This window comes from Chanodichthys erythropterus, chromosome 13 (genome assembly GCF_024489055.1).
Source record: "Chanodichthys erythropterus isolate Z2021 chromosome 13, ASM2448905v1, whole genome shotgun sequence".
NCBI classification, from domain to species: domain Eukaryota; kingdom Metazoa; phylum Chordata; class Actinopteri; order Cypriniformes; family Xenocyprididae; genus Chanodichthys; species Chanodichthys erythropterus.
The window spans coordinates 13947787-13966522 of NC_090233.1; the positions used below are offsets into that span (position 1 = coordinate 13947787).

Consider the following 18736-nt stretch of genomic DNA (forward strand, 5'->3'; position numbering starts at 1 on the left):
GAGCTCTATATAAAGCGGTGGTGGGCAGAGGGAGGGCTGCTGTGCAGCGGGTCACGCATACAGACAGGAGCCGGACACTTTCAGCTTCACTGGACACCCTCTGAGAGAGAGAGACAGGTCAGTAGAGGAAGTGCAATGAGAAAAAGGAGATTGGCCTTAATGTGTGTGTGTGTGTGTGTGTGAGAGAGAGAGAGTTAAGCTCTTTAAAGTCTTGCTGTGCTTATTCAGATCCCTGTTGCATGAGAATCAGAGTCAGTTCTGTGTTTTGACAGCTGCAATGTCAAACGGACAAATTCAGCTCTGCTTCTGATGCTTGAGATCATGAGAGCAGTAATGAGCCGAAGCCACTTCCGCTGAGGAATAAACACACTGATGGAATCAGTAGCATGTTCTCCCTCGTAAACACAGCCTCGTTTACGTCAAACAAACAGAGCTGCTCTCTTAAAGCTACAGCGGCACAGGGTCGCTATGGCAACAGCGGGAATGGCCAACATCCTGCGGTTTTCCGGAGGTCTATCGGGTTTGGGAATATAAAGAGCTCTCGGCTCTGGTAATTGTACACTCTTAAACGTAAAGGTTCTTTATTGGCTTTGAAGGTCCAATAAAGAACCTTGAAGTTCCATGGAATCTTTTCAATGCACAAAAGGTTCTTTATAGTGGAGAAATTTTCTGTACACTATGAAAGAATGGTTCTTTTAAGAACTGATCACTGAAACATTCCCAAAATTGTTTGAGTCATTTAAAAAAATCCCCTTTTGTAGCCTTCATTTTTAAGAGTGTGTTGGACAGCTGCTGCAAAGGAACATCTTTTTTTAGGTTGGTTAGTTAGTTGAGCGGGTGGGTTATGAATCTAGATGACAGGACAGTATCGAGGTTCCCCGTATCAATGTCACCCTCTAGTAACTGTGCTGCGAGTACAAGGTGTCACAGATGCGTCACCTGATGCTGAGTCTTATTAAAACACATGCAGCTTCTTCTAAATTTTGATTTATGAGGTCACGCATGAAATTTAATCTAGTCTGGTGGAAGCATTCCTAAAATTTTAGTTTTTCCACAGAAACACATTAATAAAATTTTCCACATTTTGAACAAGATTCAAAATATGACTTGAAAGCAGAAAATTTTATATGTTACTATGTAATTTTATATTTATTTGATATGACATTTGCCATTTTTTAAACCACATTTTGCAACCATCATGTTTCTACAGCTAAAAAAAAAAAAAAAAAAACATTATATATATATATATATATATATATATATATATATATATATATATATATAAAATTAAATTTATTTACAATATTTAAATGAACTTTTCATTTTATATTATATTATAATGTAGGAGTAAATGTTACTTTGTTCATTCATTTACTTCTATTAAATTGAATTATTGGTTTGATCATTTTTCTTTCAATAACTTGGAAAATGCAGTAAACAACACAAATTGAGTAAAAACTGAGAACATGGTTAGATATTCAGTAGAAAAGGTGCAATTATGTCACTTACTGTACATCAACGATTTTTAGAGGGGAAAATAGTGGTAAAATGTGTGCACTACAATGACAATGCCATAAATAAGTTTAAAACAATTACTTAAAATGCACAAAGTTTAATGGCATGACTGAAATCTGAATTGAAATCTATAATGCACACTTCATTTGTGGCAGGACTAAACGCTGGTGATGGGAAACACCGAGCAGCAGCTGCTGAGACACGGGCTCATATTTACACCGGCTTTTAATAGAAACTATTACAAACAGCTCTGTGCACCTCAAATTGCATTTGTGCCCTCGTGTCTGATAGACGCTGACATGAAACTGCAGTTATGCTGTCTAGTAACCAAAAACTAAAGTGTTACATAATCACTTTACATAATGTTATATAATCTAAGTCCATTCTAATGATTTTGTTACACACAGTGACACCTAATTGCATCTTTAGCATTACTTTTTGACATTGTTTCTGCATAAATACCATAGTTACAGTGGCTTGACGAAGATAGAAAGTGGTGCAAATGTGTCTTAGAAAATAAGCAGAAATCTTTTTTGCTTATTTTTTATGTCATTTATGCTCCCCTTACCAAATGCTTAAGAAGCAGATAAATGTGGACATATTGGCTGATATTCCAATGTAAAACAAATATTTAAAGCTAAAATGACTGCTTTGTTTGTAAACGTCTTTTGCATGACACACTAAACTTTCAAATCTTTCAAATAATGACTGTTCAGTATCCCGTTAATTACACAAGCAGTAAGTCATTGGGACATAAATGGGGCACAAATGGCACAGTTTCCTGAGAATGACCCACATACTGTACTGTACTTTATAAGTCTGAACTCTAAATAATACAAGAATGAACACAGGCCATTTCAAGTGGCTATGATTCTCAGCTAATGCTTTCCATCATGATGCTTTATGTCAGTAGAAATAAGAATCTGAGCTTTTGGCTTTTTTAATTGGTCAAATCTACAACGTCATATATTACACACATGTAGGCCATACATACCAGCCCAGTTAGTGTCCAGTAAACACAAGAACAGCAGTCTCACATGGCATAGAGTCCCTACCAAATCACCATAATTGGCCAGAGCGGGAGTCCTAAAGCGTCCAGTGCTGATTCAGGCCTTTGGGTGACCTTTACCATGACACAGGGTCACCCGCCTCATAAACCATCTGACTGCAGAGCCAAAGACACTGGAGAAAGATCAGTGCATGCATTACATAAAACTTCACTGCACAAAACGCAGATATGTGCTACACTGCGCAGCAAATCTGCAAAAGTATCTTGAACAACCAAATGCATTTACAATTGGACAGTTGCAAACCAACAGCTGAAGTGGAATACAATGCTTTTCAGAAACCTAGTCTTTTCCTGATGGCAAAGCTGCCTGATCAGTGGAAACTCAGACCTTTGTACCCTATGAATTTGATACTGTCACTTGGTTTCAATGCATGCCATAGTTATTATGTTGGCTTGGCAAAATCGACACTAGACAATGGAGCAGATGGGAGTGACATGGTGTTAGAAAATGTTTCAAAATTTCAATATTTGAAAGGAAACATGACCAGACTTGTGGCTTCAGCTCAGTTTTAGTTCTAGGTTCATTTAGTCAGCCACAACCTACATTTTGTAAGCATATGCTTTGAAATGTGTTTGAGCCAATAAGTCTCTTAATAACTAAGTAATTTTAAGATTTGAATAATTTTTTTTTATACCTTGCATAATCCCAGCTAACAGGGAACATTCTCAGAACTTGGCTAACATTCTGTCAAGGTTCCCTCAAAGTTAGAAACAATCGTTCTTCCAGAATGTTAATAGGCTGTTGCCGCCGGATGTCTTTGACGTGTTTTGACACGTGCTTCAGCATGCAAAAACATATTTTTGTTTGTTGGGAATGTGCCTGGTAAGACATGACACATCATCATAATAATAATAATAATAAAAAAACAAATTAATGATCATATTTTGTGCCAATGTTGCATTTAAACTATGTTGAGGTTGAAGGTCAGAGCTAACAACAGAGCTGAGCACATTACAGTCACCTTTGTTTGACTAACCCTAACTCTTGTAATAGGAAAATCAGTCTGTAAAACCTTAGATACAATTGGCTCAAAGCCACAGCAAATGCTCCAACAGTGAACAGAGATCTCTGGCATGAATACAAGACGATCTGCTCTCAAATACTCATCTTCATAAGGAAACATAATGTAGTACTGCGGTTTCAAACTTAAACCAAATACCAGAAGTACCCGTCTTTGAGAACACATCATTTGCATATGCAGATCACATGACCAACTGTGCCGTCACAAGAAAAAGGGAATCTGTTTACACTTGCCATCCAGACGTGGCAAGACATTTCAGTATTTCATCCTTGCTGCAGAGCTCACAGAACAGTAAGATACAATCTTTATAACCTACTCTCTCTGCTTGAGTGTTTAGAGTCTTTATGCTTTCATAAGTCCTGTCTGGAGAGAGACAGTCGTTGTGGTGGGTGTGTCGTCTGAGTGTCACTAACCTAGACTTCAACTGACTTATGCAGTTTATAACATGCACAGCAGTTCTAAGTCTATATGCATGCTGTGGTTGTGATGAAGTAGAATGACATGCATGAACATGTCACTGACTACAACTCACTCTTGAGACCAAAAAATACCTTTGCGGCAATAACTGGGGATATAAATAAATGTAAATAAATAAAGCGTTTGAGAGTTTTGAATTCCAGTCAACTTTATGCTGTTTATAGTGTCAGGCAGTAATGGCTCTATATCTATGAGCACAGGGTTCCTGTTCTGGTTTTGGGCTGAGGCGTGACCCGTCAAAGTGACAACTCACATACTTCACAGCTGTGAGGCTCGTCGGTTCATTTATAAGTGTCCACAACCTTCTCATAATGCCTCTTAAAATAACCAAAAACCACTTGAACAATGCTATATATTTTGCTGACTTGTGTACTTATGTTATCTCAAATGTTTCCAAGAATGTTTAAATCCAGAGAAATAAGCGTATCCAGGCATCGCCTATCAAAGACATCATACCTGCGTTACCCTCGATTTTCGTTTTTTTGTAGAAACCATGAAAACACCAAAAACACTTTAGTATATTGTGTTTTATTAGACAGGTGAGCAACTGTTTGGATACATTTATCGTCAGAAAACTAGTATAGCTCAACACAGTCTTATTGTTTAAATTTAGTTTTCTTGATTTACTGCGAATACCATGTTTTACCATGATTAATATCGATCTAGCTTACCGCAGTGCAACAAGTGTCTCATAGCAGCTGCCGATCGAACACAGAGTAGACAACTTTGAACAAACAAATGTATCTAATATGATAAAACAGCATTGTTTTACCCCACGTACGCTTGACTGGAAGAAGCAAAGCGGCTTCTGCTGCATAATAAAAGTTCCGCTAGTCTCGAGCCATGTGTCACGCTCGTCTATCATTAGCAATCGCTCTGACGGCTTTCAGTCACACCCTGCTTCATACTACAGAAACGTTAATAATCTCATCCATGAACATGATTTCTGCCCGAGTCCCATCCCGATTCCTTTTCAACAGCTGTAGACGTTAAGACAACACCTTCCATGTTTCCGCGAAATCAAGGCATCATCAAGCTACGCCTTTGTTTTGAATAAGCGACCTCTAGCGGCGGAAATGTACACATTGTGGTTTTAATCTAGTGTTTGATGTGAAGATACGTACCCAGATAACAGGGAACGTTCTGCAAAGGTTCCCTCAAAGTTATGAACAAACGTTCTTCCAGTAACGTTAATAGAACATTTGTTCAAAGTTATCTGGTCTGTAATAATGTTCACCAAACATTAGCACAAAAACACTATCTATATATAATTCATGGAATGCTTTTTTTCCCTGAAACATTTTAGTTGGACGTTTGTCTAATTTTTTTTTTTTTTTTAATGTTACTACTTGTTTCAGAGCGTTCAAAGAACATTCAAAAGTAACATTCCCAATTTTGCAAAATGCAAAGTTCATTTAAAGTTTGTATAACTAAAACTGGAAGTTTTAAACGTTCAGAGAACATTCAGAAATAACGCTTTTAAAACTTGATGAAAATGAAAATTTTGTCATTATTTACTATAAATTTATTTATTTTTTTCCTGCTGTACACAAAGGAAGATATTTGGAATGTTTGTAACCAAGTAGATCCCCATTGACTACCATTAAGAAAGAAAAAAAAAAATAAAAATAATAATAATAATACTACGGTAGTAAATGGGGGGTGAGATCTGCTGGGTTACAAACATTCTTCCAAATATTTTCCTTTGTGTACAGCAGAAAAAAAAATAAATGTATACAGGATTATAACTACTTGAGGGTGAGAAAATGACAGAATTGTCATTTTTTTTGGGTGAACTATCCCTTTAATGGGAATGTAATGTAAGCATTTTGTAACTTTCAGAACTTTGTTGGAGCTAAACTGTAAAAACAACCCGTTGCATGTCAACGCTTGAGCACATGTGCTGCTGTATCAGCAGAAGCACTAATGACGAGTCAAATGTGGTAAAATGTGTGAAAGCTTGTGCTGTTCTTATCTGTACGTGATGATCATCAGACGATCTGAGCAGATGAAATGAGACGCTACACTTAATAAAAATAGCAAAATGATATATAAAAAAGTCCATATTCCAAATCATGTCTTCAAATACACCTTCATAAACCTATAATAATGATTTATATTTTAGAGCTGTCGGGGCGTATTTCGCGGGAAACTGTATACAAACGCGCGGGTCACGTGATATGCTGTAGGTCGCGTGAAGCTGAAAATCTGTAATGAAGGAGAAGAATTGACCACGCACCATTCAAAACCTCCGGCTGTAAAAACAAATCAAAATGTTGTGTTTGTGTCCATCTGCTTGTGTCCATTAGATGTGTCGTATCCCAGTCACGTGTAACACCGTACATTCTTCCGCGCAGAGGAGCTGACAGAGCCGAAGCACAACCAAAACAATGTTCTGTAGTATTATTGTTTATCCCTACTAGAGCGGGAAGTTAGTGCAGCATTGAAGGCACGGCAGCATAAAAAAGCTCTTTCACATCAGAAATGATTTTGAACGCTCCGATCTGTTCTTGAGAATGAGTGACAGGACATCAAATCAACAATAGCCTCTGTTTGGACTAATCTTTGTCTTTTTTTATTGCAGGATAATCTCTCCCATAACAGATAACCATGGCAGGTGAGCAGAAATTCTTTCATCTACAATATTTTATGTTTTGAAAGATTATTTACATGAATGAAACTGAAGTAAATGGCAGAGAGAGATTGTTAAAGCAGACTGGAGCTGGACGTGTGAGGAAACACAATTCTGTTCCTGCAGGACGAGCCAAACACGAGTCTCCTACAGGCAGATGGAGACGAACAGCAGCACTGACCTTTACACACACTTACACACCGATCACTGAGGGAATTTAACTCATTGTCAAACAGAAATATCTCGAACTGATGAATAGATGCCAACGAATAATAAACAGATGGTCAGTATGACCACACGAATCAACGTCATCATTCATCAACATTTTATGGTCTCTGATGACCTCATGTGGACATTCATTGAACTGCAAAAGGCTCTTACAGTAGGCATTGATATTATGTAGTAGTAATAATTAAGAAAGTAATGAGAACGAGGAAGAAAATACACATTGAACTCACGTTTGAAACAGTTTAAGAGTGACCGATAAAATTGTAATAATAATAACATCAGGTGCGGTCACATTAGTGAAATTTTGCGTGATTTTGTCAGCAATATATGAATCACAGCATAAGTGATCATTTGAATGAGCGAAATTTTAAAAAGCATTCACGTGATTACAAAACTATAGTTACAACTTTAGTTATGACTTGTACCACGTGACCAATGCAGATTTATTTTGGAGTTAATAGTGCAAGAGAAACGTGTTCATTGTCCAAATCCGTGGATGTGAACAGCTAAAAGTACAGCGTCAAAAATGTAATACAGGATTATAACTACTTGAGGGTGAGAAAATGACAGAATTGTCATTTTTTTTGGGTGAACTATCCCTTTAATGGGAATGTAATGTAAGCATTTTGTAACTTTCAGAACTCAACTTTGTTGGAGCTAAACTGTAAAAACAACTGTCATCTCTCATTTACTGTAATGACGGCATCGCGTGACGAGCAACGGTAAACGTGACTTCATATGTCGTTAGGAAAATAATAATAAATAAATAAACAGGAATATATTGTATGGGCCGCAGCAATGCTCACATGTCATCATGTTTACATTAATAGTTCAGGATCAAACCTTTTATGAAGCTCTCCAGTCAATGTGAGATGTTGGCAACAGTTGCCATGGCGACCACAAGCATTCGGATCTCACTGCAGGAAACAGCACAAGAAAGTCTCTGGTCAGAAATGGGGTCAGGGTGCTTGAGTAAATCAGCAGTCGCTGTGGTGAGGCCAGATGGTAAAGTATTTGGCCAGAATATCTGAAGCAAAACATGAAACTTCAGAACCCAAGCGAGTTTGATAGGACTGAGATCTCAGAGAGCAAATTATCTTTAATTTCACATAATAATAATAATAATAGTTGATTCAGATGTTACATTTTGACTAATATGAATGTTTTTGTTATTTCACAGATAAAATTAAAAATGCTAAGATCGTCTTTGTCGTGGGTAAGTCGAGTTACTTTACATTTTGTGACTTTGTAAAGTATAACCCACTTTATTTTTTCAGTGTGCTTGAATTTATAACTGTAAGTTTCAAATAATGCACTGCTTTTCTATTCTATTTGTTTGCTGATGAAGTGCAAATGTCACATGAAAACTGTAGTAAACATGCAGCTCTCCGTGATTTTTGTAATGCTACTGTTCAAACATTTGGAATAATTAAGATTTCGTAATGTTTTTAAAAGAATTCTCTTCTGCTGCTCACCAAAGTTACATTTATTTGATTAGAAATACAGTAAAAATAGTGGAATATTATTACAATTTAAAACAGCTATTTTCTATGTGAATATATAGTAAAGTGTAATTTATATCCAGTGATCAAAGCTGAATTTTCAGCATCATTTCTCCAGTCTTCAGTGTCACATGATCCTTCAGAAATCATTCTAATATGATGATTTGCTGCTCATTTATGATTATTATCATTGTTGAAAACAGTGATATTTTTGTGGAAACTGTGATACATTTCCCGGACAGAGATTAAGCCTAGTCCTAGAATAAAATGCCCTTTAAATCTGCTTTCTCTGTCATGGTTTAAAATAGTCCAGAATTTAATAAGCTGATTTCCTGGAGGAAGACTAGAGCTACTCCAGGACTAAACTGAGGCTTAAATTAAACCTACCAGGAGGAGGTTTAACTTCAGATTGACGTTGTGGTTCAAAGAAGACGCATGTATTACTTGGATATATATCGATATTTATATACACTGTATGTATATGTATGTATGTATGTATATGTATGTATATATATATGGTGCTGTTCACTTTATTTAAACAATTTATTTTGATTTAACACCATTGTTTCTGGTTCAAATGTGATTGCTTCATGTTAAATTGACTTGAAATGCTTAATATGGTAATGAAATTACATTTTGAAATGATTTTGAAGTAACATTTTTCAGTCAAGTAACTCAATCAAACAGGACTTTCACTTCCCATCATGCTTTGCACCGAGCTGAAGTGGGAGAGTAAATGTTGAAAAAGTGTTATTTTATGCATTTTTTAGAAAGATGAGAATATGGAGAGACTTCTTACTGTTTAATGTTCTATTATGTAAATGTTTTTGTTATGTTAATGTTTTTTGGAGATTACCATTGTGGTGAAGTGTAGAGCTTGTGCTTGGGTTGAGGACCTGCTAACAAAAAATGTGTGTTTTTTTAAATAAAATAAATAAATAAATATGATGAAGCAACCACTATGATAGTGCTTTGGGTCAAACCAGTATCATTTCTAGACTGCCAACACTGATCATCACATGTGTAAATAGTTATGTTTATTTTGATGCAATGTAAAGGACAAAACAAAAGCATTAATAATCATATGATTATTAAATATATAAAATGCATCTATTCATTACAAACAGATTTCCAGGCATTTCTTTTTTTTTTCACAGCTGATGTATGATGCATTTTGCTTGCTTTAAAATAAATGTCTCTTGTTTAGCTAAGTTTTTATATTGGAGTCTTTTTTGCTGCCATTGTTTTCCGTGGATTTGCTTCTCAGTTCCATGCAATTTTAAGCTTTTCTTGGTTCATTCCATGTTTTACAGGCAACCTCTCTAATTCAGATTTAGTTTAATTCAAGACTCCATAGTCCAGGTTTTAGTAATAAACTAATACCAGGTTTTAGTTTAACTTAATCTGTGTTTCAGAAAGCCATTTTTTAAGCCACGATTAACTATTCTGGATTAAGGCCTATCCCGTCTTAATTTAAACCCTGTCCGGGAAACCGCCCCTTTATTTTTCAGGATTCTTTGATGAACAAAAGTTAAAAAGAACAGCATTTATTTGAAATAGAGTCTTTTGTAACATTATAAATGTCTTTACTGTCACTTTTGACCAGTTTAATGCATTCTCACTGAATAAAAGTATTCATTTCTTTCTTTCTTTTTCTTATATCTTACTGACCCCAGACCTTTTAATGCTAATGTATCACAGTTTCCACAAAAACATGATAATAACATTGATAATAATCATAAATGTTTCTTGAGCATCAAATCATCATATCAGAATGATTTCTGAAGGATCATGTGACACTGAAGACTGGAGTAATGATGCTGAAAATTCAGCTTTGATCACAGGAATAAATTACACTTTACTATATATTCACATAGAAAACAGCTGATTTAAACCATAATAATATTTCACCATTTTTACTGTATTTTTGATTAAATAAAGGCAGTCTTGGAGAGCAGAAGAGACCCAAAAAACATTTTAAATATTTTAAAATATTTAATAAAAATAATCAAACCAGTGTTACATTAGCAAACAACCAGTGTCCTCTCATCAGGCGGTCCCGGCTCAGGAAAGGGCACACAGTGTGAGAAGATCGTGGCGAAGTACGGCTACACTCACCTGTCCTCAGGTGACCTGCTGCGTGCAGAGGTGGCATCCGGCTCAGAGAGGGGCAAACAGCTGCAGGCCATCATGCAGAAGGGAGAACTCGTGCCTCTGGTCAGTCCAGATCTGTTCTGATGCTGATCAACGAACACTGACACATTCTGACGATATTCTGGTTCCCGCAGGACACAGTTCTGGACATGATTAAAGACGCCATGATCGCCAAGGCTGATGTCTCGAAGGGTTACCTGATCGACGGCTACCCTCGTGAAGTCAAACAGGGAGAGGAGTTTGAGAAGAAGGTAGAAGAACAACAGCACACAAACTAATTTATTCATACAGGTCAATCTCAGGGACGAGTGTCATTTTGATGTCAGTGTGGAGAGACACATTAACATTCAGATATTCACATTAGACAGTAATTAAAACCCAAACCTAAAGCGCTACATTATTTTAGGTTTGGAACTTTGAATTTGAATCGATAACTAAGTAAATTCTATTATCAATCAGTTTTGTTGTGTATTGTAATAAACCACAAAATATCATTGAATATAGCAGAAATTTCACTGCATAACAGGGTTAAACCAAACCTTTTTCTTTTCTTTTTTTGTTTTGGAATTTTGACTTTATATCTCGCAATTCTGACATTAAAACTCATAATTCTGACTTTATGTCTCACAATTCAGACTTTATATCCCAATTCTGACTTTATATCCCAATTCTGACTTTATATCCCAATTCTGACTTTATATCTCGCAATTCTGACTTTATATCGCAATTCTGACTTTATATCCCAATTCTGACTTTATATCACAATTCTGACTTTATATCTCGCAATTCTGACTTTATATCTCGCAATTCTGACTTTATATCCCAATTCTGGCTTTATATCGCAATTCTGAGTTTATATCGCAATTCTGATTTATATCTCACAATTCTGACTTTATATCCCAATTCTGACTTTATATCTCGCAATTCTGACTTTATATCCCAATTCTGGCTTTATATCGCAATTCTGAGTTTATATCGCAATTCTGAGTTTATATCTCACAATTCTGACTTTATATCCCAATTCTGACTTTATATCTCGCAATTCTGACTTTATATCCCAATTCTGGCTTTATATCGCAATTCTGAGTTTATATCGCAATTCTGAGTTTATATCTCACAATTCTGACTTTATATCCCAATTCTGACTTTATATCTCGCAATTCAGACTTTATATCCCAATTCTGACTTTATATCCCAATTCTGACTTTATATCCCAATTCTGACTTTATATCTCGCAATTCTGACTTTATATCGCAATTCTGACTTTATATCCCAATTCTGACTTTATATCACAATTCTGACTTTATATCTCGCAATTCTGACTTTATATCTCGCAATTCTGACTTTATATCCCAATTCTGGCTTTATATCGCAATTCTGAGTTTATATCGCAATTCTGAGTTTATATCTCACAATTCTGACTTTATATCCCAATTCTGACTTTATATCTCGCAATTCTGACTTTATATCCCAATTCTGACTTTATCTCGCAATTCTGACTTTATATCGCAATTCTGACTTTATATCCCAATTCTGACTTTATATCTCGCAATTCTGACTTTATATCTCGCTATTCTGACTTTATATCGCAATTCTGTTTTTATATCTCGCAATTCTGACTTTATATCCCAATTCTGACTTTATGTCCAGCAATTCTGACTTTATATCCCAATTCTGACTTTATATCGCAATTCTGACTTTATATCTCGCTATTCTGACTTTATATGTCGCAATTCTGACTTTATATCCCAATTCTGGCTTTATATCGCAATTCTGGCTTTATATCCCAATTCTGACTTTATATTCCAATTCTGACTTTATATAGCAATTCTGACTTTATATCCCAATTCTGACTTTATATCTCGCAATTCTGACTTTATATCTCGCAATTCTGACTTTATATCGCAATTCTGACTTTATATCGCAATTCTGTTTTTATATCTCGCAATTCTGACTTTATATCCCAATTCTGACTTTATGTCCAGCAATTCTGACTTTATATCCCAATTCTGGCTTTATATCGCAATTCTGGCTTTATATCCCAATTCTGACTTTATATTCCAATTCTGACTTTATATAGCAATTTTGACTTTATATCCCAATTCTGACTTTATATCTCGCAATTCTGACTTTATATCGCAATTCTGTTTTTATATCTCCCAATTCTGACTTTATATCGCAATTCTGACTTTATATCTCGCAATTCTGACTTTATATCCAAATTCTGACTTTATATCGCAATTCTGACTTTATATCGCAATTCTGAGTTTATATCTCACAATTCTGACTTTATATCCCAATTCTGACTTTATATCCCAATTCTGACTTTATATCACAATTCTGACTTTATATCTCGCAATTCTGACTTTATATCCCAATTCTGACTTTATATCACAATTCTGACTTTATATCTCGCAATTCTGACTTTATATCTCGCAATTCTGACTTTATATCCCAATTCTGGCTTTATATCGCAATTCTGAGTTTATATCGCAATTCTGAGTTTATATCTCACAATTCTGACTTTATATCCCAATTCTGACTTTATATCTCGCAATTCTGACTTTATATCCCAATTCTGGCTTTATATCGCAATTCTGAGTTTATATCGCAATTCTGAGTTTATATCTCACAATTCTGACTTTATATCCCAATTCTGACTTTATATCTCGCAATTCTGACTTTATATCCCAATTCTGACTTTATCTCGCAATTCTGACTTTATATCGCAATTCTGACTTTATATCCCAATTCTGACTTTATATCTCGCAATTCTGACTTTATATCGCAATTCTGACTTTATATCGCAATTCTGTTTTTATATCTTGCAATTCTGACTTTATATCCCAATTCTGACTTTATGTCCAGCAATTCTGACTTTATATCCCAATTCTGACTTTATATCGCAATTCTGACTTTATATCTCGCTATTCTGACTTTATATGTCGCAATTCTGACTTTATATCCCAATTCTGGCTTTATATCGCAATTCTGGCTTTATATCCCAATTCTGACTTTATATTCCAATTCTGACTTTATATAGCAATTCTGACTTTATATCCCAATTCTGACTTTATATCTCGCAATTCTGACTTTATATCTCGCAATTCTGACTTTATATCGCAATTCTGACTTTATATCGCAATTCTGTTTTTATATCTCGCAATTCTGACTTTATATCCCAATTCTGACTTTATGTCCAGCAATTCTGACTTTATATCCCAATTCTGGCTTTATATCGCAATTCTGGCTTTATATCCCAATTCTGACTTTATATTCCAATTCTGACTTTATATAGCAATTTTGACTTTATATCCCAATTCTGACTTTATATCTCGCAATTCTGACTTTATATCGCAATTCTGTTTTTATATCTCCCAATTCTGACTTTATATCGCAATTCTGACTTTATATCTCGCAATTCTGACTTTATATCCAAATTCTGACTTTATATCGCAATTCTGACTTTATATCGCAATTCTGAGTTTATATCTCACAATTCTGACTTTATATCCCAATTCTGACTTTATATCTCGCAATTCTGACTTTATATCCCAATTCTGACTTTATATCTCGCAATTCTGACTTTATATCTCGCAATTCTGACTTTATATCGCAATTCTGACTTTATATCCCAATTCTGACTTTATATCTCGCAATTCTGACTTTATATCTCGCAATTCTGACTTTATATCGCAATTCTGTTTTTATATCTCGCAGTTCTGACTTTATATCCCAATTCTGACTTTATGTCCAGCAATTCTGACTTTATATCCCAATTCTGACTTTATATCCCAATTCTGACTTTATATCTTAATTCTGACTTTATATCTCGCAATTCTGACTTTATATCGCAATTCTGACTTTATATCCCAATTCTGACTTTATATCCCAATTCTGACTTTATATCACGCAATTCTGACTTTATATCTCACAATTCTGACTTTATATCCCAATTCTGACTTTATATCGCAATTCTGACATTATATATAGCAATTCTGACTTTATATCCCAATTCTGACTTTATATTCCAATTCTGACTTTATATAGCAATTCTGACTTTATATCCCAATTCTGACTTTATATCTCGCAATTCTGACTTTATATCTCGCAATTCTGACTTTATATCGCAATTCTGACTTTATATCGCAATTCTGTTTTTATATCTCGCAATTCTGACTTTATATCCCAATTCTGACTTTATGTCCAGCAATTCTGACTTTATATCCCAATTCTGGCTTTATATCGCAATTCTGGCTTTATATCCCAATTCTGACTTTATATTCCAATTCTGACTTTATATAGCAATTTTGACTTTATATCCCAATTCTGACTTTATATCTCGCAATTCTGACTTTATATCGCAATTCTGTTTTTATATCTCCCAATTCTGACTTTATATCGCAATTCTGACTTTATATCTCGCAATTCTGACTTTATATCCAAATTCTGACTTTATATCGCAATTCTGACTTTATATCGCAATTCTGAGTTTATATCTCACAATTCTGACTTTATATCCCAATTCTGACTTTATATCTCGCAATTCTGACTTTATATCCCAATTCTGACTTTATATCTCGCAATTCTGACTTTATATCTCGCAATTCTGACTTTATATCGCAATTCTGACTTTATATCCCAATTCTGACTTTATATCTCGCAATTCTGACTTTATATCTCGCAATTCTGACTTTATATCGCAATTCTGTTTTTATATCTCGCAGTTCTGACTTTATATCCCAATTCTGACTTTATGTCCAGCAATTCTGACTTTATATCCCAATTCTGACTTTATATCCCAATTCTGACTTTATATCGCAATTCTGACTTTATATCTCGCAATTCTGACTTTATATCGCAATTCTGACTTTATATCCCAATTCTGACTTTATATCCCAATTCTGACTTTATATCACGCAATTCTGACTTTATATCTCACAATTCTGACTTTATATCCCAATTCTGACTTTATATCGCAATTCTGACATTATATATAGCAATTCTGACTTTATATCACGCAATTCTGACTTTATATCTCACAATTCTGACTTTATATCCCAATTCTGACTTTATATCTTGCAATTCTGACTTTATATCGCAATTCTGACATTATATATAGCAATTCTGACTTTATATCTCGCAATTCTGACTTTATATCCCAATTCTGACTTTATATCTCGCAATTCTGACTTTATATCGCAATTCTGACTTTATATCACACAATTATGACTTTATATCTTGCAATTCTGACTTTATTTCTTGCAATTATGACTTTATATCGCAATTCTGACTTTATATCTTGCAATTATGACTTTATATCTTGCAATTATGACTTTATATCGCAATTATGACTTTATATCTTGCAATTCTGACTTTATATCTCACAATTCTGACTTTATATTTCGCAATTCTGACTTTATAACTCGCAATTCTGACTTTATATTTTGTAATTCTGACTTTATATCCCGTAATTCTGACTTTATATCACGCAATTCTGACTTTACTGTATTTTTGATCAAATAAATGTAGCCTTCTGACTGACCCCAATCTTTAATGCACATAAAACTAAACTCCGATTCTAATTTCTACATTTATATCTAATTCGATTCTATACACCACAATTCTGACTTTATATCTTGCAATTCTGACTTTATATCTCGCAATTCTGACTTTATATCACAATTCTGACTTTATATCGCAATTCTGACTTCATATCACGCAATTCTGACTTTATATCTCGCAATTCTGACTTTATATCACGCAATTCTGACTTTATATCTCGCAATTCTGACTTTATATCACGCAATTCTGACTTTATATCTCGCAATTCTGACTTTATATCGCAATTCTGACTTTATATCTCACAATTCTGACTTTATAACTCGCAATTCTGACTTTATATCTCACAATTCTGACTTTATATCATGCAATTGACTTTATATCTCGCAATTCTGACTTTATATCTCGCAATTCTGACTTTATATCGCAATTCTGACTTTATATCTCACAATTCTGACTTTATATCATGCAATTCTGACTTTACTGTATTTTTGATTAAATAAATGCAGCCTTCTGACTGACCCCAAACTTTAATGCATATAAAACTAAACTCAGATTCTAATTTCTACATTTATATCTAATTCGATTCTATACACCCATTAAAGAATGATGGAAATTTCAGGCAAAAAACAAATGTTTAAAAATTGAAATTTTATTTCACATTTGTGTCCATATCAAGTGTTCAATTTTGTTTTGTTATGTTGTTAGTTCTCTCAGTCCTGAGATTGACCCACAGATTGAGTGTAATCTGACTGCATGTGAAGACGCTCATATTGCCGTGTCCGTCTCTCCCGGTCAGATCGGTGCTCCAGCTCTGCTGCTGTACATTGACGCAAAGGCCGAGACCATGGTGGCGAGGCTGGTGAAGCGCGGAGAGACCAGCGGCCGCGCCGACGACAACGAGGAGACCATCAAGAAGCGTCTGGATCTGTATTACAAAGCCACCGAGCCCGTCATCGCTTACTACGAGAATCGCGGCATCGTCAGGAAGGTGAGAGAGACTCGAAATACTAATGGAAATATGATTCACAGCAGTTCTCAGTGCTGAACTGTTCTCTCTTTAACCCAATGAATGATTTCTCTCTCCTCCTCCAGATAAACTCTGAGCTGCCAGTGGATGAAGTGTTTGCAATTGTTGAAAAAGCTATTGATGAGCTGAAGTAAAAACACGTGACAACAAACCCTAGTTTCCTTTGCTTTTTCTCTTTTATATACTCGTTATCGCTGCCTTTATAGAACCTATAGAAAACGTAACTCCCTTCAAACTATAGAACCTTCAGACTTTTAAACGTTTTTTAAAAACCTTTACATACATTTTTGTCAAGCTGACATTCAGAAATGCCCTTTTCTCTGAGTGGTCAAACACACGATCCAGACTTTATTCAAGTATTACCTTCACAAGTTCTTGAAAAACATCTCTATGGTTTGATAGTTATAAAACGGATAGTCCCATTCCTTGATTATGAGTCGTGTTTGAAGCTGTCACGAAATAGGCCTACTCTATACAGCATAACAGTTGGTTCCAGAAGTAAAAACTCCATAAGGAAATTGAGCATTCACCACTTATAAACCTTTAAAGGCGGCCCTGTGAGCTCTGAGGCTGTTTATCAATGGCATATGCTTTTGTTGAAGCCATTCGTTTGCAATATTTCAACTTGTTTTTAAAATAATCATGCTTAAAAATAATACATTTTAATAAAAATAAATTATAAAATATTAATAAAAACTAAATAATTTAAGTAGATACATATTTAATATTTTATATATATATATATGATATATTTTTACTAGTGGGTGCAGGACACTATAGTTCATTTATGTAAGTGAGGATCGCAAAATAAAGTAAACTGTGACATATTATACCCCAAAAATTATTCATACAGTGGACTACCAGTAAAATTGATAAAAATTTGGAACCGAAAATAATTCAGACACTTTGACCTGACCATGTCTTGTTTAAGTGTTATCTGACATAATTAAGATTATTTTTTTCTGACACAGTTTAACTCTGAGATCTTGTCATATTTTATTACCATTTTTTAAACTAATAAACTGTGTTAATTAATGAAATGTTCAAGGTGTCTGAATAAATTTTGGTTTGACTGTATATATGTATATATATATATATATATATATATATATATATATATATATATATATATATATATATATATATATATATATATATATATATATATATATATTTATATACGGAAGAGGATTAGGGCCAAGCAATAATAAAAAAATAAAACCATCTCGAGATTAAAGTTGTTAAATTTCGAGAACAAATTCGTTAAATTATGAGAAAAAATGTCGTTAAATTTAGAGAAAAAAGTCGAGATATAATGTTGAGAATAAAGTCATTAAATTACGAGAAAAAAGTTGTTAAATTTCGCGAACAAATTCGTTAAATTATGAGAAAAAATGTCGTTAAATTTAGAGAAAAAAGTCGAGATATAATGTTGAGAATAAAGTCATTAAATTACGAGAAAAAAAGTTGTTAAATTATGAGAAAAATGTTGTTAAATTTCCAGAAAAAAGTCGAGATAAAATGTTGAGAATAAACTCATTAAAT

At 34.3% G+C, this 18736-nt stretch overlaps 1 protein-coding gene across 2 annotated transcripts; it reads left to right on the top strand.

Annotated features, from left to right (window-relative positions):
- The first annotated feature begins 23 nt into the window (after positions 1-23).
- Positions 24-17409, top strand: ak1 (adenylate kinase 1). 2 transcript variants are annotated; one of them, XM_067408034.1, is made up of 7 exons: positions 24-117; positions 6668-6700; positions 8124-8159; positions 10499-10662; positions 10734-10850; positions 16961-17152; positions 17257-17409. In XM_067408034.1, the coding sequence occupies exons 2-7, from the start codon at positions 6694-6696 to the stop codon at positions 17323-17325; spliced, it is 585 nt and encodes a 194-aa protein (XP_067264135.1). In that variant the 5' UTR covers positions 24-117; positions 6668-6693; the 3' UTR covers positions 17326-17409. The 2 variants fall into 2 exon arrangements, with proteins under 2 accessions (XP_067264135.1, XP_067264136.1); XM_067408035.1 differs by lacking the exon at positions 24-117 and adding an exon at positions 3816-3897.
- The last annotated feature ends 1327 nt before the right edge of the window (positions 17410-18736 follow it).

Coding starts and splice junctions, on each gene's coding strand:
- ak1 (XM_067408034.1), top strand. Junction 8,160..10,498: donor TAAGATCGTCTTTGTCGTGG/GTAAGTCGAGTT, acceptor TCCTCTCATCAG/GCGGTCCCGGCTCAGGAAAG. Junction 10,663..10,733: donor AGGGAGAACTCGTGCCTCTG/GTCAGTCCAGAT, acceptor TGGTTCCCGCAG/GACACAGTTCTGGACATGAT.